Here is a 19,613-nt window from a genome sequence, read left to right as displayed (position 1 = left end):
ATTTGTGGATTCTAATGGGTTCTAGCTCCGATGGCGAAACATTGAATGTATAGGTCCACGTTTTTGTATAGCCCCATATAGCGGTACCTACCCATATTCGGTATTTTGATGATTTTCGCCACGAATGTGTCTAAAAATTAGTATTTGTGGGTTATAATAGGTTCTAATGTTTCCTTTACCCTAAGGTGGAGGGTATTAAAAGTTCAGCCCAGCTGAACTTAATGTTTTTTAGTTGTTGGTTTGCAAATTCTCCTCTTAGCATGGGCGTAATCTTAAATATTGCAAGCGGTATTGTGATTTTAACAGACGGACGTGGCAAAATCGACATGGGGTTCTACCCTCACCGAAACTATGTGGCATCTCCACTTAATATTAAAAGTCGTTACGAAACGGAAAAACAAATTGAATATGCCCTTAATCGTATGGTAGAGGTTAAGATGAAGGTTAAAACAAAAATTTGAAAGCACATTTCCCTCGATTGAAAATTTAAAACAAAATAAAAAATTAATTATAAATCGAAAATAATTCGGAATACGATAATTCCCATCTACTTACCGGATATATTATCACAGAGTATACGAGATGTTATTATCTTGCCATATGGTGCAAACAACGCCTCCAAGTCTGGCTGTGATAGGTTTTTGGGAAGACCCGATACATATAGGTTAGCACCCTTGATTGACTCCGAACTTGGACGGGCATATGAGACTTTGATGACCTTATTCTGCAAACGTAGACCGTTCAGGGTGTTGACAGCCTTCTCGGCATCCTCTGGCCGAACATAGTTGACAAAACCATAGCCCAGACTTTGACCTGCAAGCGGAAGGACTTTTTTATATTAAAAATAGAGAATGCGAATATAAAATCAAGTAACTTACCTTGCTGCAAGGCTGGATTCAAGGCCTGCAACGAAGCTGGCAGCACTGAAAAGGCAACAATGAAACAAAATAGGAATGAATACCACTATCTGAGAATGCTTTCTTTGGAAAAAACTCACCGGAAATTTTATCGCGCACTAACTTGCAACTCTCCAGCTCGCCAATGCTCGAGAAGAGGGAACGCATTTCCTCCTGCGTCATGGTTTGCGGCAAGTAGTTCACAATCAAGTTGGTGCGAGATTCATCGTTGCCATCGACAGACCCATTGGTGCTGCCATTTTTGATAACAATGTCCATGGCATTGGTCATTTTGTTGGTGTTGGTGGTGGTTTGTTGCTGTTGGAGAGTAATTTTGAAAGATTTCCTTCGAACCGGGGGGCGATGAGAGAAAACTGGCTTCTGTATTGGCCTTAGGCTTTGTGTGAGCCCGTCCACGCAAACTTGAAGTCAAACTTGGAGCTTTTCGTTTTCTGCTTTTCTCTGAAGATCAGTGCTTAGCACAAGTTGTGGTTGTTGTTGTTGTTTTAATTCTTGTTTAGTTTATAAGAAATGTGGTTTTTGTTTTTTATTTAAAAAAGCGTAGTTCTGTTCTATGTTGTTTTGAAATTTCACGGTAATTTTGTTGGTTGGAGTTTGGAGTTTTAGATCTTTGTATGGATCATCAATTTATAAGAGTTGTTGTTTTGGTAATTTATTTAAAATTGTTTAAATTTTTAGTTGTTGTTATAATAATAAAAAGTTAAAAGAGTAAATTTTGCTAATGATTTTGTTTTTTTTTTGGATTTTCCTTTAGTTGTTTGGTTTTTGGTGAAATGGGTGAAAAGTTTGTTTTTGGAATGATTTATTTTTTCTGTTGTTGTTGTTGTTTTATAAAATTGCAAAAATGCAAAAAAGTTTTTTGTTTTTTTTTTTTTTGGTTTAGCGTAAATTTGGTTTTCTTTTATTTGACTAGAATTATTCAAATTTTATAAATTGTTTTTTGTTGTTGTTACTGTTGTTGTATTTCAATATGGAACATTTGGTTGATTTATACTCAAAAATCTTTAAATCCTTAAATCCTTTTTGAGTCTCTATTAAAGTGTATAAATGATTATTTTGTTGTTTGTTTTCCTTAAAATTTTCTGGTTGTTGTTGTGGTTTGTTGTTGCTGTCAATTCGTTATATATTATGTTGTTGTTTTAAATTAGCTCTGTAATAGTTGGTTTTCTTTGGTGGTGTTGATTTGCAAGATTACTTTCTTTCTTGATTTTTTGTTTGTTTGTTTGTTTTTCTTGGAATTTTCTTGATTTTTGTTTTTGTTTTTTGGAATAATATAAAATATCTGTATTTTTCACTTGGTGTACAATTAATAGCTGCTCGATTGCTTACTCAATTTGTATAAATTTCATTTAGTTTTATATCAAATCTGTAACGAGAAGGAATTTTTAAAAAAATATACATTAGTATTTTGTTTTCATTGGAGTGGAAAATAGTACACATTAGTTACAATTTGATTGAAATGGGGTACACATATACGTACTAAGCTATATAACTCTTAACAAGCTCAATAAAAATCTTTGATGGTGTTCAAAATGTAAGCCTGCCGTTTTTAAGAGAACTTAATAACTTCCTTTCAAAAATTGTGTTAGCGGAAATATTTTGAAGAGAATCGGATGCCTATTTTTAACTTTGTCATTCCGTTTGTAACATCCTTAAATATTCGTCGTAGATCCCATAAAGTATATATATTCATAATCAGCATAAAATTCTAAGTCGATTTAACGATGTCCGTCTGTCCTTCTGTCTGTCTGTTGAAATCACGATACAGCCCACATTATTTCACGTAGAGCGCCAAAATTTAGCAGAGCAATTTGTATTGTGTCTAGGATGGTTGGTATTGAAAATGAGATACATCTGCCCACGTTCTGGTACAGTCCCCATATAACGGTACCTCCCGATATTCGGTATTTTGATGATTTATGCCACATTTTTTCACGGATTTGTCTGAAAATTGGTATTTGTAGGTCATAACGGGTCACTGTGCGTGTGGCAAAACATTGCATGTATGGGTTCACGTTTTGGTATAGCCCCCATATAAAGGTACCTCCCGATATTCGGTATTTTAATTTTTTTGCCACATTTTTTCGCGGATTTGTCTATAAATTGGTATTCGTTGGTCATTATGGGTCCTAGTTCGTGTGGCGAAACATTGCATGTATGGGTCCATGATTTGGCATAGCCCCCATATAACGGTACCTCCCGATATTCGGTATTTTGATGGTTTTTGCCACATTTCTTCACTAATTTGTCTTAAAATTGGTATTTGTGGGTCATGATGGGTCCTAGTTCGTGTGGCGAAACATTGTATGTATAGGTCCACGTTTTGATATAGTCCCCATATAACGGTACCTCCCGATATTCGGGATTTTGATGGTTTTTGCCACATTTCTTCACTAATTTGTCTAAAAATTGGTATTTGTGGGTCATGATGGGTCCTAGTTCGTGTGGCGAAACATTGTATGTATAGGTCCACCTTTTGATATAGTCCCCATATAACGGTACCTCCCGATATTCGGTATTTTGATGACTTTTGACACATTTTTTCAAGAATTTCTCTGAACATTTTTAGTTGTAGATCATAATGGGTCCTAGTTCATGTGGCGAGTCATTGTAATTATAGGTCCACGTTTTGGTATAGCCCCCATATAACGGTACCTCCCAATATTCGGTAATTTGATGATTTTTGACACATTTTTTCACGGATTTGTCTGAAAATTGGTATTTCTAGGCCATAATGGGTTCTAGCTCCTTTGGCGAAACATAGTATGTGTAGGTCCCGGCCTTGTGTTAGTAGAAATATTGGGATGTGCGAAATCTGAAGAGAGACGGATGCGTATTGCACATTTTGTGGACTTCTAAATGGTACTCTCTGGTATTATTTAAACGGACAGAGCTAAAAATTTGACATATAGCATGAGATTCATGAGAATCAATTAAGCTTGAAATATGAAGGCGGTTTTGGAAATGTGTAATAATTTTGCGAACTGTACTAAATGGTACTAAATTTGGAACAATGTGGTTTAGGGTGAACGGATGAAGCTGGAATTTTGAAATTATATCAGGGTTCTTCAGAAGTTCCTAATGATCGCACTATATTAGGAACAACTTAGTATTTGGTGAACAAATAGTTTTTGAAATCTGAAATTTGTTGTTAGGGTCGCTGTCTATGAAGGTGGATTTAGAAATGTGTGCTACGAAAAGTACTGAATGGTACTGCATTTGGTATTGTGTGAAGGGATAGAGACAATATTCTGAAATTTGATATTTAGATTACTGATGGTATCTGTGTTTGAGATTTAGTGGTGGTTTGGAAATGCGTCCAATATTTATACGAAAAGTACTAAATGATACTACATTTGGTATTGGGTGAGGGTATAGAGCTAGAATCCTGAAATTTGCTATTGAGGTCTCTGTCGGTATGTAGAATTGAGATACGGAGTTTTGGAAATGTGTACAATAATTGTACGAAAAGTACTATATAGTACTAAATTTGGTTTTGGGCAAAGGGATAGAGCTATAATCCTTAAATTCGACATTAAAGTCTCTGTCGGTATGTGGAATTGAGATATAGTGGTGATTTAAGAAATGTGTACAATAATTGTACGAAAAGTGCTAAATGGTACTAAATTTGTTATTGGTTGAAGAAATAGAGCTGAAATCCTGAAATTTTATATTGAGTTCTCTGTTGGTATCTGGTGTTAAGATCTAATGGTGGTTTAGTAAAACCCCATCGAAAAGTACTAAATAGTTCTAATTTTGGATCACTGTTGGTGTCTAAAATGGAGAAATGTAGATTGGCCTTGAACTGCGTATTAAATGTTACCAAATTTGGTATTGGATGAAGGAATAGAACTGAAATCGTGAAATTTAATATTGAGGTCACTATTGTTTTCTAGGGTTTACATAGATATGCGATATTTAAAGCCAATCGAACTTCTATTTTATATTTTGTAAGATTTATAATTATTCAAACTTTTAACTCTTTGTAGAGGAGGTATTCGACTGAGTTGGAAGATATTTTCGCATCTGACCAAGTAGTCATATAAATATTCGGATTTTCAAAGCTTGAACCACCAATCAGGGTTAATTACATTATTTTAAAAATGTAAGCTTTTGTGGGAGAGGTACCAGAAGAAATTGACATCTCCTAGAAAATCTCCACTTCAACACAACCATCAAACAAAAATAAATTAAAATAGGGTTTAATTAAGAACAAACTCAAGTTAAGTGTTTAAACAAGTAAAAAAGCTATAAGTTCGGCCTTGTCGAACTTTGAATGCACTCCACTACTTGAAACGAATTGGGCAATTTTCAAAAAAAAAAATAAAAACCTTTAATAATTCTTTTAAAATCTTTAAAATACCGAATGTAGCCGTATATTAGGGTCTATACGACGACGCGGACTGGCATCATCAAAATACTGAATATAGGGAGGTACTGTTATGTGGGAGCTATACCAAAACGTGGGAGCTATACTGCACAGACAATTTTCTGTCTTAGGGATACCACTGTTTGAACTTCTAATAGCCAATTTGAAAAAAATTCCGCTGAATAATGTTGCTAAAATCATCAAAATATCGAATATCGAGAGGTACCGTTATATCGGGGCTATACGAAGACGTGGACCTGGCCCGACGAAAACGTTGACCGACATAGCCCATTTAAGAACTTAACCTACTGGTTATAACTTAACAAGTATGCAAAATTTTAGCCTTCCAGCTCAATTTGTTCAAAAGATATCGTGATTATAACAGACAGACAGACAGGTGGTCGTAGCTAGATCGTCTTAGAATTTTACGCTGATCCAGAATATATGTACTTTGTAGGGTCTATTAAAAATATTTCGAGGAGTTACAAACTGAATGACAAAGTTAATATACCCTCCATCGAATGGTGGAGAGTATAAAAATAAATTACTAATGACCCATAATGTCATATACTCGCATATTATACGTTTTCAGTTCAATGACCTCTATCATATGTTTCAGATGAATACAATCTCTCTCTGTCTCTCTCTCACACACATCCATTCACATTTGGCTTTTCCAACCAAAAGTGTCATAGAAAACAACCCTTGGTTTTTCCAACTGCAGCGCTGCGTGGTAAGGAAGTGCATTAAAACATGCTTTTGTTCGGGGTAAAAGAAAATCCGCATAGACTGCCTTACATTCCAATGGGTTCTTTTTTTATCAGAATAATTGTTGTTTGTGACAGGACCTTAATGACATTAGCTGTGTTGATCTGGGGGTTGCCTATCATTTGGAGAGATATCACAGTGGTAGAAAAAAATCCACATTAAAATTTTGTGTGTGTATGTATATTAATGTATCGCATGCCTGTATGTTACGCCAATTCAACGTACATGTTTAATTTTGGCTTTATTTAGAATTTTCTGGAAATAAAAAAAATGTTTCGGGGTGCCATTTTTCCACCCTTAACTCCGAAAAGATTTTTTTCGGCAAGAAATGTGGAAATTACTTCTTCTTCGGAGAAAATGACAATGAAAAGACTGCAGATCCCTTATATTACACAAAAATTTCTACGTTCTTGAAAAAAAAAAACTATTTTGTAAATGTCATAACACCTACAAGTTCATCTATAAGATTTTGAACAATTTTACAGTGTTAAGGATAAGTATTAACCTTTAAAAAGTATATCACCTTTCAAGTGTTAAAACTCAAATTTTTCGCTTAGCAATTTTCAATATTCAACCTACATTTATCCTGGGCGAAACACACACACCCCCTCTTCTACAAAAACACAAATACCAGAAACCTAAAACAGGGTGTTGTTCATTATCGCAAAAGAAGGAAAGACATCGAAATAGAAAGAAGACACACATTTTCTTTCTTGCTTGTGTCTAATTTGTTTGTAGCAAAAAAAAAAAAACAGGGAGACAAAAAAAAAGAAACAAAAAATAAAGCAAAACACAAGTCTAGAAAAGCCCACGTTAATACATTGTATATTCTCTGTGTGAGTGTGTGTGTGAGAAAGTTGGAAAAACAAGGATATGTTAATGATGATGAAGAGGACAAGTTGACAGTTACAGTGTCGGCGTTTGTCAGCCACGCCACATTTAAAGAGTCAGATAAGGTTTTGTCATCTATGAAAATAGATGATACCCACCAACACCAAGAAGATAACTGCACACACACACACCACGGATATACAGCTCAAAGCAATTTAGTCAGGCATTTTTCTTATTAATGTGACATTTATCTATATACATATATAATAATATTGTTTGTGTGTGTGTTGGTTTGTTTCTTAGGGTGGGAATTGTAATTAAGAAATTCATGACAATAGACAGTGGAACACGGAATGTATATTTTGGAAATAAGGAAAATGCATTTAACATTTTTCTAATGATAAACTTCGTTAAAATTGTTTTTAGTGCCCTATCCATATTCTTCGATCAAAAATGCGCATTTCTTAAACTGTTAACGCCAGTCGTAGTATTGGTACTATTTTGTACTTTTCGAACAAAACCACCCCCAGATCACAACATTATATACCAACAGAGACAAAAACATCAAATTTCGTGATTCCAGCTCTTTACTGATTACTTCATTACCCAATCAATGAAGTAATCATTACTGATTACTTCACCCATTACTTCAAACAATTATAGTACACATCTGCAAAACCACAGACACCAACAGAGACATCTATATCATATTTCAGGATTTCCACTGTATCCCTTCACCCAATACCAAATTTAGTACTATTTATTACTTTTCGCACAATTACAGTACACAATTTTCGAAAACCACCTCCATATCTCAATTCTAGATAACGACAGAGACCTCTGTATCAAGTTTGAGGATTACAACCCTATACCTTTACACAATATCAAATATAGTACCATTTAGTATTTTCTACAAACATAGCACGCATTTTCAAACCCATATCCAAATCTTAACCTCAGATACCAACGGTTATCTAAATATTAAAATTCAGAATTGTGCTACTTATTATATTTCGAACAATTGTATTACCAGTTTCTGAAACCACCTCTGTATGTCCAGGCTACATATGAACAGTGATAAAATCGGGTGAGATGATGATTTTCATTGATATTGTAACGATCAGCTTGATATTGGTAACGATCAGCAAAAATTGCAAATCTGTCAGTATCGTTTTGAAAAAATTACTCTCTGTAACAGAGAGTAAAGGCCAGATTACATGATGCTAGAACCATATGTAAAGTGACTTTTTCCAAATTTTATATTTAAACATTTTATAGCATACTTTGAGGAGCTCATAAAAACATTGAAATTCAAAGGTAAGGCTAAACGGATGACAAATATTTAAAATGTTCATGACAATTTGCTTAAGCCAGTTTCCACATCGTCTTAGAGTCATATGTAAATTGATTTTTTAAACATAAAGGATGTATAAATATTTGCTGTACAATGTAATAAAATATACAGATACTATAAACGGGTGAGATGAAAAAACTGCAACCAAATTCAGACTGCTGTCATTCCGCAGCCACTCGTCCGACAGCTGTTAAAATTATTCCAGTGACAGCTCATTACATTTTTTACTAGCGTATAAAAGCATTTTGGTGAGAATTTTCCAGAAAAAAAAGTTATTCGTGATGGAATTCAAGCGTGATAATGTGATTTCTTTATATTTGGTTGGAAAACCACAAGTGGCTGTAGTTAGAGCACTCCAACATTTAAATGTGAATTAATCTTTTGTGTCTCGTTCCATCGCCCGTTACCGTAATCCTGGTAGCGCATCCCGACGTCAAGGAAGTAGACGGAAGAAAACGGCAACATCGGCAGAAATGGTTCGAAAATTTAAGATGCGACTTGATCGAAAACCGCGCCACAGTTGTCGAAAAATGGCTCGTGAACTGAACATATCGCAATATTCCATCCGGCAAATATTGAAAAATGAGCTCGGGGTAAAGCCATTGAAATTCCAAAAAGTGCAAAGAAAGAAAATAGACTCAAAAGAGCTAAAGAGTTGCTTCGCTTGGCCGAAAGTGGTGAACTGCCGTATTTGGTTTTCTCCGATGAGAAAACATTCGTTGTCCAGCAGTTTGTTAACAAACAAAATGATCGTGTTTTTTTGCCAAAGGTGTCAGCTGAAAATGTGCACCTTCGATTGGCCATCAGAACTCAAGCGCCGGCCATGGTGATGGTGTGGGCCGCCATAACAGCCGATGGTCACTCTCCGCTCGAATCAATCGACCGTGGCATCGGAATAAGTGCCGAATATTAACGAAAATATTCTGGAGGGTGTATTAAAGCCTTGGACATGCTAACATTTTGGCCGCAGAACTTGGTCATTCCAACAGGACTCAGCATCATCGCACGCGCCACCTAAGAATGGTTACAAAATTAGGTTCCTCGCTTCATTTCCAGCGCACAATCGCTACCTAAATCTCCGGATACCAATCCGTTGGACTAATGTGTCTGGAGTATTTTGGAAAGCAATTTTGGCAAAATACCAAAGTGTCGACTACCTCAAGAAAGAGCTTTGCTGGGAATGGGCCAAAATACCGCAGAGCAACATTCGGACAGCGTGTGATGGTTTCATAGGCTGTTTGAAGGCCAAAATTCGTGCCAAAGGTGACCAATTCGAACAAATCTAAACTTATTCTAAAATTTAATGCTATTTCCGACATTTTTTGCTTTCATTCAATAAAAGTTAAAAAATGTGCCATGTTGGTCCACTTTTTCATATAGACCATCCCCCCCCCCTCGTAACATCCTACAGCAGATCATATATAGGGGTTTACGTTTTGCGATATCCCCCATGTTTCGGTATTTCCTGATGTTCGGTATTCTGATGGTTTTCGCCACATTTTGCAGAGAAATATTTTGTGGCAGAAGACTGGTGAAAAAGGATGGTTATTTCTGTTATCACTCATAAGGCGTACCTCCGAATGGTATTTAGTGTTTTTGGAATTTTACCTAAATGCTTAACATATTTTTTTTCAAATTTCATGTTTAAAACTTGCAAAAGATAACAACCACTATAGGAGGAAACCGATAATATTGACTTTACGACATTTTGAATATCTTTTGCCAACCAATATCATATACAACAAGTAAGCAATGGCTACAGTAAACGATACAGTTTATATATATATATATATATATATATATATATTGTGACAAATAATAAAAGAAAACCATCAGGTTCCGTTCTCTAATTTTCGAATAATAGCAACATAAACTAATTTGCTCATTTCCAATTTATTTGTAGATGTTGCACGTAAATGGTCTTCCTAGATCTGGAACCAATATTTTCCAAAGACCTATAATCTCTCAGAAGTGGCAAAAGATTAACATTTATTATTGGTTTTTGACTGAAACGCATCTATATGAGATACAAACATTTGACTATATTCTTCACCGAAATCAGCGTTAACGAAATAGTCAACAGTGTGTCTTTCCTGTATTTGTGAATTCTCCAAAAAGTCACTGGAATGGACATTTTCGTATTTTGTCTACAAAAGTTGGCAAACTATTTCACACATTGAATATTTTTGGACGGCCATCCGGAACTGCTTGGCTTTTGCAATGTCCGGTAACCCCCATTCAAATGTGCGTGAGGATCGAGCAATAATTACGACCTGCTGACAATTTTGCAGTTTTTTGGTCCATTTCAACCCCTAAATATATGGCGATCATCTCCTCATCTTATCCCCATGCGATCTGTATATTTTCAAGCATATCGCACATATTTTGCTATATATCCGATTTGTTGGATGTTAACATCAATGTAAAGATCGGAAGTAACCTTGTCATGGCTTTGTGATTTCGCCGGGATTCAAAATATTCGCGGTTTAATGAAAAATTTAGAATTTTTTCAACACAAAAGATATGGTCTATTTTACCCGCTAAATATTATCCGATAACCACCCAAATTGGTAGGCTTCTTCCCTGCCCTAAACTCTAGCTACGTGCGAAATTCCGTCGATTGGTCTATAATTGCGACCTGTAGCGTGATTACAAATTAACATGGACAGACGGACAGATGGACAGACGGACGGACGGACATACATAGCTAGATCGACTCAGCTCGGCTAGCTAGGAAGATCCATATATACTTTCCTATATGGGAAACCAATATTTCGAGGTGTTACATAAATTCTGGCCCAATCAAACTTATAATACCCCCAACACATAGTGTTGTAGGGCATAAAAATAGAAGTTGTCCCAATATTCAATTCCCATTCAATTATTTTTAAAGGTTTTCTTTACCGCATCGTGAAGGGAATTAAAAGAACTTAATCCATTTGTACTTGTTTTAATTTCTTAATAACCCCACTGTGAAACAGTTATTTTCAAAACATGGATATGAACAACGCAATGTACCCCACTACTGGAATACAACAACATTCTGATGGGGGAGACATCAAAACAAAAAAAGAAAACCAAAGAACTTTTCAAAATAAAAACATACCCTCCGACATGTAATTGACACTTTTGACGAGCCAACACACGCTGAGTATGTGCGAATGTGTCTCCACACATATTTTTATTCTACTCGGTTTTTTTATACACTTATACTCTTTCATACGAAAAAAATTGACCTCGTTTTTATGATTGTTTTCCATTTTTTTTCTCCATACTTCATGGATCATTCGACAGGGGATGAAAGCCGGCCGGGTCTGGCTGACAGTCTGGCGTTTTGTTTATTAGACAATGAGGTGTTGCCAGGACATGCAACATGCTGTAAAACGAAAGATAGGTATGAAAAAAGGAACCCAGCAAAAAAAAAAAACAGAAGAAATTTAAGTGTTTTGCGGGTTGAGAAGGGTTTGGTACTTTGGCTTGCTGCTGAGCTAATTACAAAAACACGTGACACATTTTTCCCCCGATGGTCCCCTTTTGACAGAAAAAAAAAATGTTAATGTATCAAACAAAGTAAAGAGACATGCAAATGTATAAAATATGTTAATGGTTTAGAGAATATATCTTCTCTCGGCTTTGCTAGATTTATGGGTTACAATACGGTTAGCGTGGTGGGGGTTAGAATTTATATACCTAGAAGTGAGATGGAGGATTTTTTGTATTTTGTTAATGAAAGAAAATGCCAGAAAAATAGCTAGAATTTAGATGTTTATAGTTATTTTGGGCGAAAGGGTGTGTTTGTTTGTTTCAGAAGAACATTAGGAAATATATTAGATAATATTGTGGCTCGAATTTTTGTTTTTGCAGTGTTTATATAATTTTGTTGTTATTTTAATTATACCCTCCACCTTTATCTCCCGATATGCGGTATTTTGATGATTCTAGCGACATTTTTTACCGGAATTGTTTCAAAATTAATATTTAAAGTTCGTAATGGATACTACATCCTAAGGCAGAAAATGAGTCATGTAGGTCCACGTCTTCGTATAGCCCCCATATAACGGTACCCCCCCGATATTCGGTATTTTGATGATTTTAGCGACATTATTTACCGGAACTATTTTAAATTTGGTATTTGAATTTCGTAATGGACAGAAAATTTTCTGTGCAGGTCCACGCCTTCGTTTAGCCCCCATATAACGGTACTTTCCGATATTCCATATTGTGATGATTTTTGCCACATTTTTCAACGGATTTGTCTAAAAATTGGTATTTGTAGGTCATGATGGGTTCTAGATCGCCGTGGGCCATACATTGTATGTATAGGTCCACATTTTGGTGTAGCCTCCATATAAAACGGTACCTCCCGATAATCGGTATTTAGTTGATTTTTGCCACATTTTTTCACGTATTCGTCTTAAAATTGGAATTTGTTGGTCGTAATGGACCTTAGCTCCAGTGGCGAAACTTTGTATATAGAGGTCCACGTTTTTGTATATCCCCCATACAACGGTACCTTTCGATATTGGGGACTTTTTCTCACGATTTGCCGTTTTTGTATATACCCAACATAACGGTACCTCCTGAAATTAGGTATTTTGTTGATTTTCGCCACATTTATTCACACATAGAGTGTGCAGGTACTCTGAACCACAAGACGCAACGCCAAAGAGAAAGGATCAAGGGCAGTGCGTTACGCGAAACAACTAAGAACTGAGGAACGGTGTTCAAAAGAGAGATAATCTGGTGCGTAGTAACAAGCCACCAAGAAGAAGAACGAGCTGAGAAAATCCCCAAGATGAGACTTTGATCGAGTCCGGTAAGTTGTAAAAATTACCGGAGATTGCTCTTTGTCCATAAACAGACTTATTTGGTGAATGAGCTTCCCCAACATCCAACCGGAAAGCCGTTCAGGTCTGGGTCCAAACACCAATACTCTGGCCATCACGATCTGACATGAAATTACAATGAGTATGCAGTTCTTAATGTGTATTTGCCTAAAACTATACTATACATTTGCATAATTATGACTGGTTTACCCGGTTTATTTTCTAAACCTCCACCAGAATCTGCCCAAAATCTTGTTTCGCATTTTAAACTGCGATATATTCTTCAAATTTTCCTATCTTCCGAACGAAAAAAACGATGTTGAAAGAATTGACAAAAAAAAAAAAAAAAATACATAATGACTCTCTGAATTCCATATCGCATTTGTTATATGCGAGTCGGAGTGGGCTTTTTTGGGATTATTGTTCATGTTTTCCTGTTGCCCCTATATAACGGTATCTTCCAATATTCGGTATTCTGGTGGTTTAATCATTTTCTTAACGATTTGTTTAAAATTCGGTAATTTAGGTTCGTACTGCCTCCAAACATGTGGAATTTTGGTGATTTTAGCCACATTTTAACAATTTTTTTTTTCAAAATTGGTATTTAAAATTTAAAATACATAACAAACACTTCGCAGGAAACCTATACTGTCGATTTTAAAGCGGTGTGAATACTTTTTACCAACCGATTTCACTGACAAAAATGGAAGTGGACCGAATATTCAAGTCCGATGATTTCATTTTTAAACGGTCCCTTTACCTCATGGTGGAGGGTCGAACTTTACGTATTTTAGCCTGTTTCCCATTGATCCTTTTTTTTTTTTTTTTTTTTTTTTTGAAAAGACTTTTCTATAATTTCTGAAATATTGTGTTACCATATCCCTCACCTTTTATTGCAAATCCCATTTATATCATATTATTTTATTTTTTGCATTTCCTCATTTTCACCCCTTTTCCATATTTTTATGAAAATTCTCAATAGAAAAATAATTCTCTGAAATTGTGTTATATTTAGTGCATGCGCCAAAAATAAAATGAAAACCAACACCCCATCCCTCTCCCACAGAGGCAATCAATAGCTAAATGTAATAAAGGGCATCTCTTTCATGTAGTATTTTTTTTTGGGGAAATCTACCGGCCAGTGGTTTCTGCTTCAAGAGAGCAAAACTGGAAAGATATGCCGGCAAAGCAGTGACAGGGTGGTGGCGGCGAATTTGTGATACATAAAAAAAGCTACAGCTTCCTGCATTGCTTGAACTATTACGTATAATATGGATGGGGGAAGAGTTAAACACACACACAGTACCAAGAAGTGATGATTTTCCTCTTCTCCAACTCATACTTCTTAGTTTCCAGGGAGACAATCATCATTTAATAGAGAATCTCTTTAGCTAGGCAAATAACAGCAGCAATACCACCAGCTTGGAAGTATGGAATATATTTTTCTGTATCTATTCAAGCAATTTGACTCGATTTAGCCTAGCAGAGCAGAGCATACAAGTGAAAAAAAGAGTCAACATCAAGTGCTGGTGCTGTTAAACAACCTTGCCGACATTATATTTTTGCCGTCAACCACTATTTGCTGAAGCCACACAGCCAGGATAACAAAGCAGAATGGTCTATGACACAAAACAAATCCAGCTGAGAGTTGATGGTGATGATGGTCACATAGATAGATAAAAATGTCCAAAGAAGGGTGTGACGCTTAAAGTTAAGTAAAAAAAAAAGATTTAAAAAAATATGTACAATTTATTTATATTATAATAATTGATATATAAATTTAATTCTTAATCATATAATTAATTTACACATAAAATACTTGTTAGATTTGTTTGCCCCTTAATTTTAAATTCATTTTAGCAAAATTTAGAAAATTAATATTACAAGTGTTTCTTAGAAAAGATTCGTTTTTTTACTACTACTTGAATGCTACTTGAATATTTTATAACCGCCTGCTAATAATGATACTCCAGAATAACGCATTATTTAGACTGAAATAGTACCCTGCTGTTATTTATTTTCCCCCTGTCATTGTTGTTTTCTATGCCTTGTCCCCTAAAACGACAGCTGATATTGTAATAATTTTAATATGGAGATTGTTAATGTTTGATAAGCTTAACAAATTGTGATAATTTCAACGACAATGTAAAGGGAGAGATGGTTCTGTTACTATGAAGAAAAAACGTCTCGAATTCCTAAAATTAGGATTATATTTAAGAGGTTCCATAAATTCATATTGCCTTTGATATATTTTATTAATTTTGCTCACAAAGCCGGGCAGTTACAGCATATTTGTATTTCCAAAAGTTATTTATGAAAAAAAAAAAAAAACAAAAGAACAAATGTTGATTGTATCTATCAGCCCCACTATGGAGAGAGATTTTGGCAAATTCTAAAAAAAAATCTTCAATTTGTAGGGGTGTAAGTCCCTAGAAGTACATATGCAAAATTTATTATTTTATTATTATGATCCTCATTTACTTGAGAGCTTGATTTTCATTGATATGGTAACGATCAGCAAAAATTGCAAAGCTGTCAGTTTCGTTTTGAAAAAAAAATTACTCTCTGTAACAGAGAGTAAAGGCTAGATTACACATGATGCTAGAACCATATGTAAATAGACTTTTTCCACATTTTATCTTTCAACATTTTCTAGCATACTTTGAGGGGCTCATAAAAAACGTCGAAATTCAAAGGTAAGGCTAAACAGATAACAAATATTTAAAATATTCATGACAATTTGCTTAAGCCAGTTTCCACATCGTGTTAGAGTTTTTAAACTTAAAGGATGTCTAAATACATGCTGTACAATATAATAAAATATACAGATATTATATACAGGGTTGCCCATATTCGACGGACCCATCTGGCAACGCCATAACTTTTGACAGAGATGTCACATCGCTTAATGACATACCGCGTTTGAAGCGTCAGTCCAAGCAGATTTTTACCATGAACCAATACACGCCACGCGAGCGCTCTGAAATAGTTGAAATTTACATTCAACAGAAGAAGTCAATTGTGAAAACTCAACGTGCTTTTAAAACATTAAAAAATGTGAGAAGGGCGCCTTCTAAGAACACCATTAAGCGTTTATACGAAAAATTTTCGACTGGTAAGGCTCTTTCTAATCCGAAGAGGCCATATAAAAGTCGACCAAGGCGATCGGCCGAGAATATCGCTGCCGTACGAGCCAGTGTTGAGAGGTCCCCAAGAACATCCCAAAAACGCCGCTCTCAGCAGTTGGGCATGGCTCGGTCCACTTTACAACGGATTATTCGCATTGATTTGCATTTGTTCCCGTACAAAATTCAATTGACGCAAAGAATGTTGCCTGCGGACAAGCCTCGTCGATTGGAATGGGCCCCAAAATGCCCAAAGGTTCGTCGAATATGGGCATGAAAACGCTGCAACCAACTTCAGACTGCTGTCATTTCTAAGCCACTCGTCCGACAGCTGTTAAAATCATTTCAGTGACAGCTTATTATATTCTTTACAAGCGTATAAAAGCATTCTGGTGATAATTTTCCAGAAAAAAAGTTATTCGTGATGGAATTCAAACGTGATAGTGTGATTTCTTTATATTTGGCTGGAAAACCACAAGTGGCCATCGTTAGAGCACTCAAGCGTTTAAGTGTCTGAAGCCTGACATCAAGGAAGTGGACGGAATAAACCAGCAACATCTGCAAAAATGGTTCGAAAAGTAAAAAAGCGACTTGAAAAAATGGCTCGTGAGTTGAACATATCGCAATATTCCATTCGACAAATATTGGAAAAATGAGCTCGGGTAAAGCCATTGAAATTCCAAAAAGTGCAAGAACTTATACCGCAACAGAAAGAAAATAGACTCAAAAGAGCTAAAGAGTTGCTTTGCTTGGCCGAAAGTGGTGAACTGCCGAATAATAAACCGTAAAAATAATCCGTGGCATCAGAATAAATGCCGAATGTTATTGCGAAGATATTCTGGATGGTGTATTAAAGCCTCGGGCACGCAAACATTTTGGCCGCAGACATTGTACATTCCAAGAGGACTCAGCACGCGCCACCAAATATGGTTACAAAATGAGGTTCCTCTCTTAATTTTCAGCGCACAATGGCCACCAAAATATCCAGATACCAATCCGTTGGACAATTGTGTCTGGAGTATTTTGGAAAGAAAGTTTGGCACTCAAAACCACCAAAGTGTCGATCAGCTCAAGCAAGCGCTTCGCCCGGAAATGGGCCAAAATTCCGAAGAACAACATTCATGCAGCGTGTGACGGTTTCATTGCTTAAAAACATTATTTGTCATAAAATTCTACCATAGGTTTCAGAAGACTTCAATAGTCAAAATCTGACTTAAATGTACATAGTGTGATTAAAGTGGTGAACTGCCGAATTTGGGTTTCTCCGATGAGAAAAAATTCGTTGTCCAGCAATTTGTAAACAAACAAAATGATCGTGTTTAATTGCCAAAGAGGTCAGCTGAAAATGTGCACCTTCGGTTGGCCACCAGAACTCAAGCGCCGGCCATGGTGATGGTGTGGGCCGCCATAACAGCCCATGGTCGATCTCCGCTCGTATTAATCGACCGTGGCATCAGAATAAATGCCGAATAGTATTGCGAAAATATTCTGGAGGGTGTATAAAAGCCTTGGGCACGCAAACATTTTGGCCGCAGACCTTGGACATTACAAGAGGACTCAGCACGCGCCACCCAAGAATGTTTACAAATTGAGGTTCCTCGCTTCATTTCCAATGCACAATGGCCACCAAAATCTCCGGATACAATCCGTTGGGCTATTGTGTCTAGAGAATTTTGGAAAGCAAGGTTGGCACTAAAAAATACCAAAGTGTCGATCACCTCATGCCTGCGCTTCGCCGGGAAGGGGCCAAAATACCATAGAGCAACATTCGGGCAGCGTGTGAAGGTTTCATTTGTCGTTTGAAGGCCATAATTTGTGCCAAAAGTGACCAATTCGAACAAATCTAAACTTATTCTAAAATCTGATGCTATTTCCGACATCTCTTGCTTTCATTCAATAAAATTAAGAAAAAAATTAAAAATTATGGCGTTTGACTTTGTTGTATTTTTTTATCTCACCCTATAATATGTAGTTTTGTACAGTATATACTTTCGGAAGAACTATATAAAAAATGGGAAAAATTGACTTTATTTATAACTCGAACCAGATGTGTAGACAGGCCTGCCTTTGGGATTTTATTTTTTTAAATGTAGCCTACTTTTAGGGAGTTATGCATTTCAAATGACCTAAGATTGTTGTCGTCTTTACTCCTCTAACGGATACAAATATTCATATTCCCATACTTACATTTCTATTTGCTGAAGATATTTTGTTCCATGTACCAGTAAACGTAGACCCGGAAGTCTCTCGGAAATGTATTTTATACTAAATTTCAAATATAACCGAATGTTAGCAGACAAAAGAAAATGGGTAGCGGGGAAAATTTTATTTAAACCGTTTATTTAATTAATTTTTTTTTACTCAACAAAAATTTGACTAGAAAAAAACACGACGTTGAACACAATTTATGCACACATAGACGAAGATATTTACGAAGAGAATTGTTTTAATTTAACAAAGTTTAGATTGTTTTAAATAATTTGGCCTTTTGTATTCTTAACAATTATCTTGAATAAATTGTTACGAATGTTGTTTTAATAATTTTTTACGTTACAAAATAGTATTGCAAACTGCCCGTTAAAATCTTTTTTCCTCCTTGTTTTACTTTTGGTTGGTGGTGTTCTTTGTTTTTTGGCTGTTGTTCTGTTTAAGTTTTGCCAAAGTACAACTCGGATTTGAGTAGTGTCTATTTTTTTCTTTTATTTGTTTGGAAGCCGGTGTTGGTTTGTCTTGGTTGTTGTTGTTGTCAAAAATCAATTTTTAACGAAACTTAAGTCAAAATTGTGAACCGAGTTTTGAATGGACTAGAGGTTGAAACTGAAAACCTACTTAAGGTGTTTTTTTTTTGTTGTCGGTGATGATGTTGTTTTTGTTTTTTGTTTTTATATTTTCTTAGGTTTCCTTGGATTTGTTGGGTATTTTTCTAGCTAGTTTTCCCTTTTTGGTTGGTTTCAACACAAAATTATTGCATTTATAGAGTGCAGAGGAGTCCGAAAACAATAAACTAAAGATTATTAAAACTGAATGTTCTCGAAAAATGAACGAACGAAAGCAACAAACGAACACGTACGACTGAGGACGACGATCCTTATGGTTTGTCGATTGATAACAGTATGTGCCCAGCTGCCCGATGTCCTGGCACGTTAACTCCCGTTCGCTGTGCAATCGAATTGGAAACATTGGAATATCCTGTGTGGAGAGCACGAGGAGAGAACAACAACCCCAACAAAACATATAGCTGAACTCTTTTAGCTAACGCTATGGTGGCTGTTGAAACAATGCCGGCATTCACACCCTTTTGGGAAAAATCAGCCGCAAAGAGAGCCACACACAATTAAGAGAGTTTCTAACTGAGGGGTGTTTATTATTAAGAGAAAATAAATACCACGAAAAGGAGGAAGTATCCCCAAAATGGTTTGGAAA

At 35.8% G+C, this 19,613-nt stretch overlaps 1 protein-coding gene across 5 annotated transcripts in view; it reads right to left on the bottom strand.

Annotated features, from left to right (window-relative positions):
- LOC131804640 (ELAV-like protein 3) overlaps positions 1–19,356 on the bottom strand; it is a 31,784-nt gene extending 12,428 nt beyond the window's left edge. The window contains exons 1-4 of one of the 5 annotated variants that reach the window (XM_059127694.1): positions 18,378–19,356; positions 998–2,283; positions 879–923; positions 556–813 (exon numbers count right to left, since the gene is read on the bottom strand). In XM_059127694.1, the coding sequence (XP_058983677.1) occupies positions 556–813; positions 879–923; positions 998–1,187 (493 nt within the window). In that variant the 5' untranslated portion in view covers positions 1,188–2,283; positions 18,378–19,356. Of the gene's footprint in view, positions 1–555; positions 829–878; positions 924–997; positions 2,284–18,377 lie in introns of all 5 variants that reach the window. The other 4 variants (XM_059127696.1, XM_059127695.1, XM_059127697.1 and 1 more) reach the window with 4 other exon arrangements.
- Positions 19,357–19,613: the final 257 nt, after the last annotated feature.

The sequence above is a fragment of the Musca domestica genome, unplaced genomic scaffold (assembly GCF_030504385.1).
Source record: "Musca domestica strain aabys unplaced genomic scaffold, Musca_domestica.polishedcontigs.V.1.1 47, whole genome shotgun sequence".
NCBI lineage: Eukaryota > Metazoa > Arthropoda > Insecta > Diptera > Muscidae > Musca > Musca domestica.
Note: the sequence above shows the minus strand (reverse complement) of the source record. Positions and strands in the feature narration are given on the sequence as shown.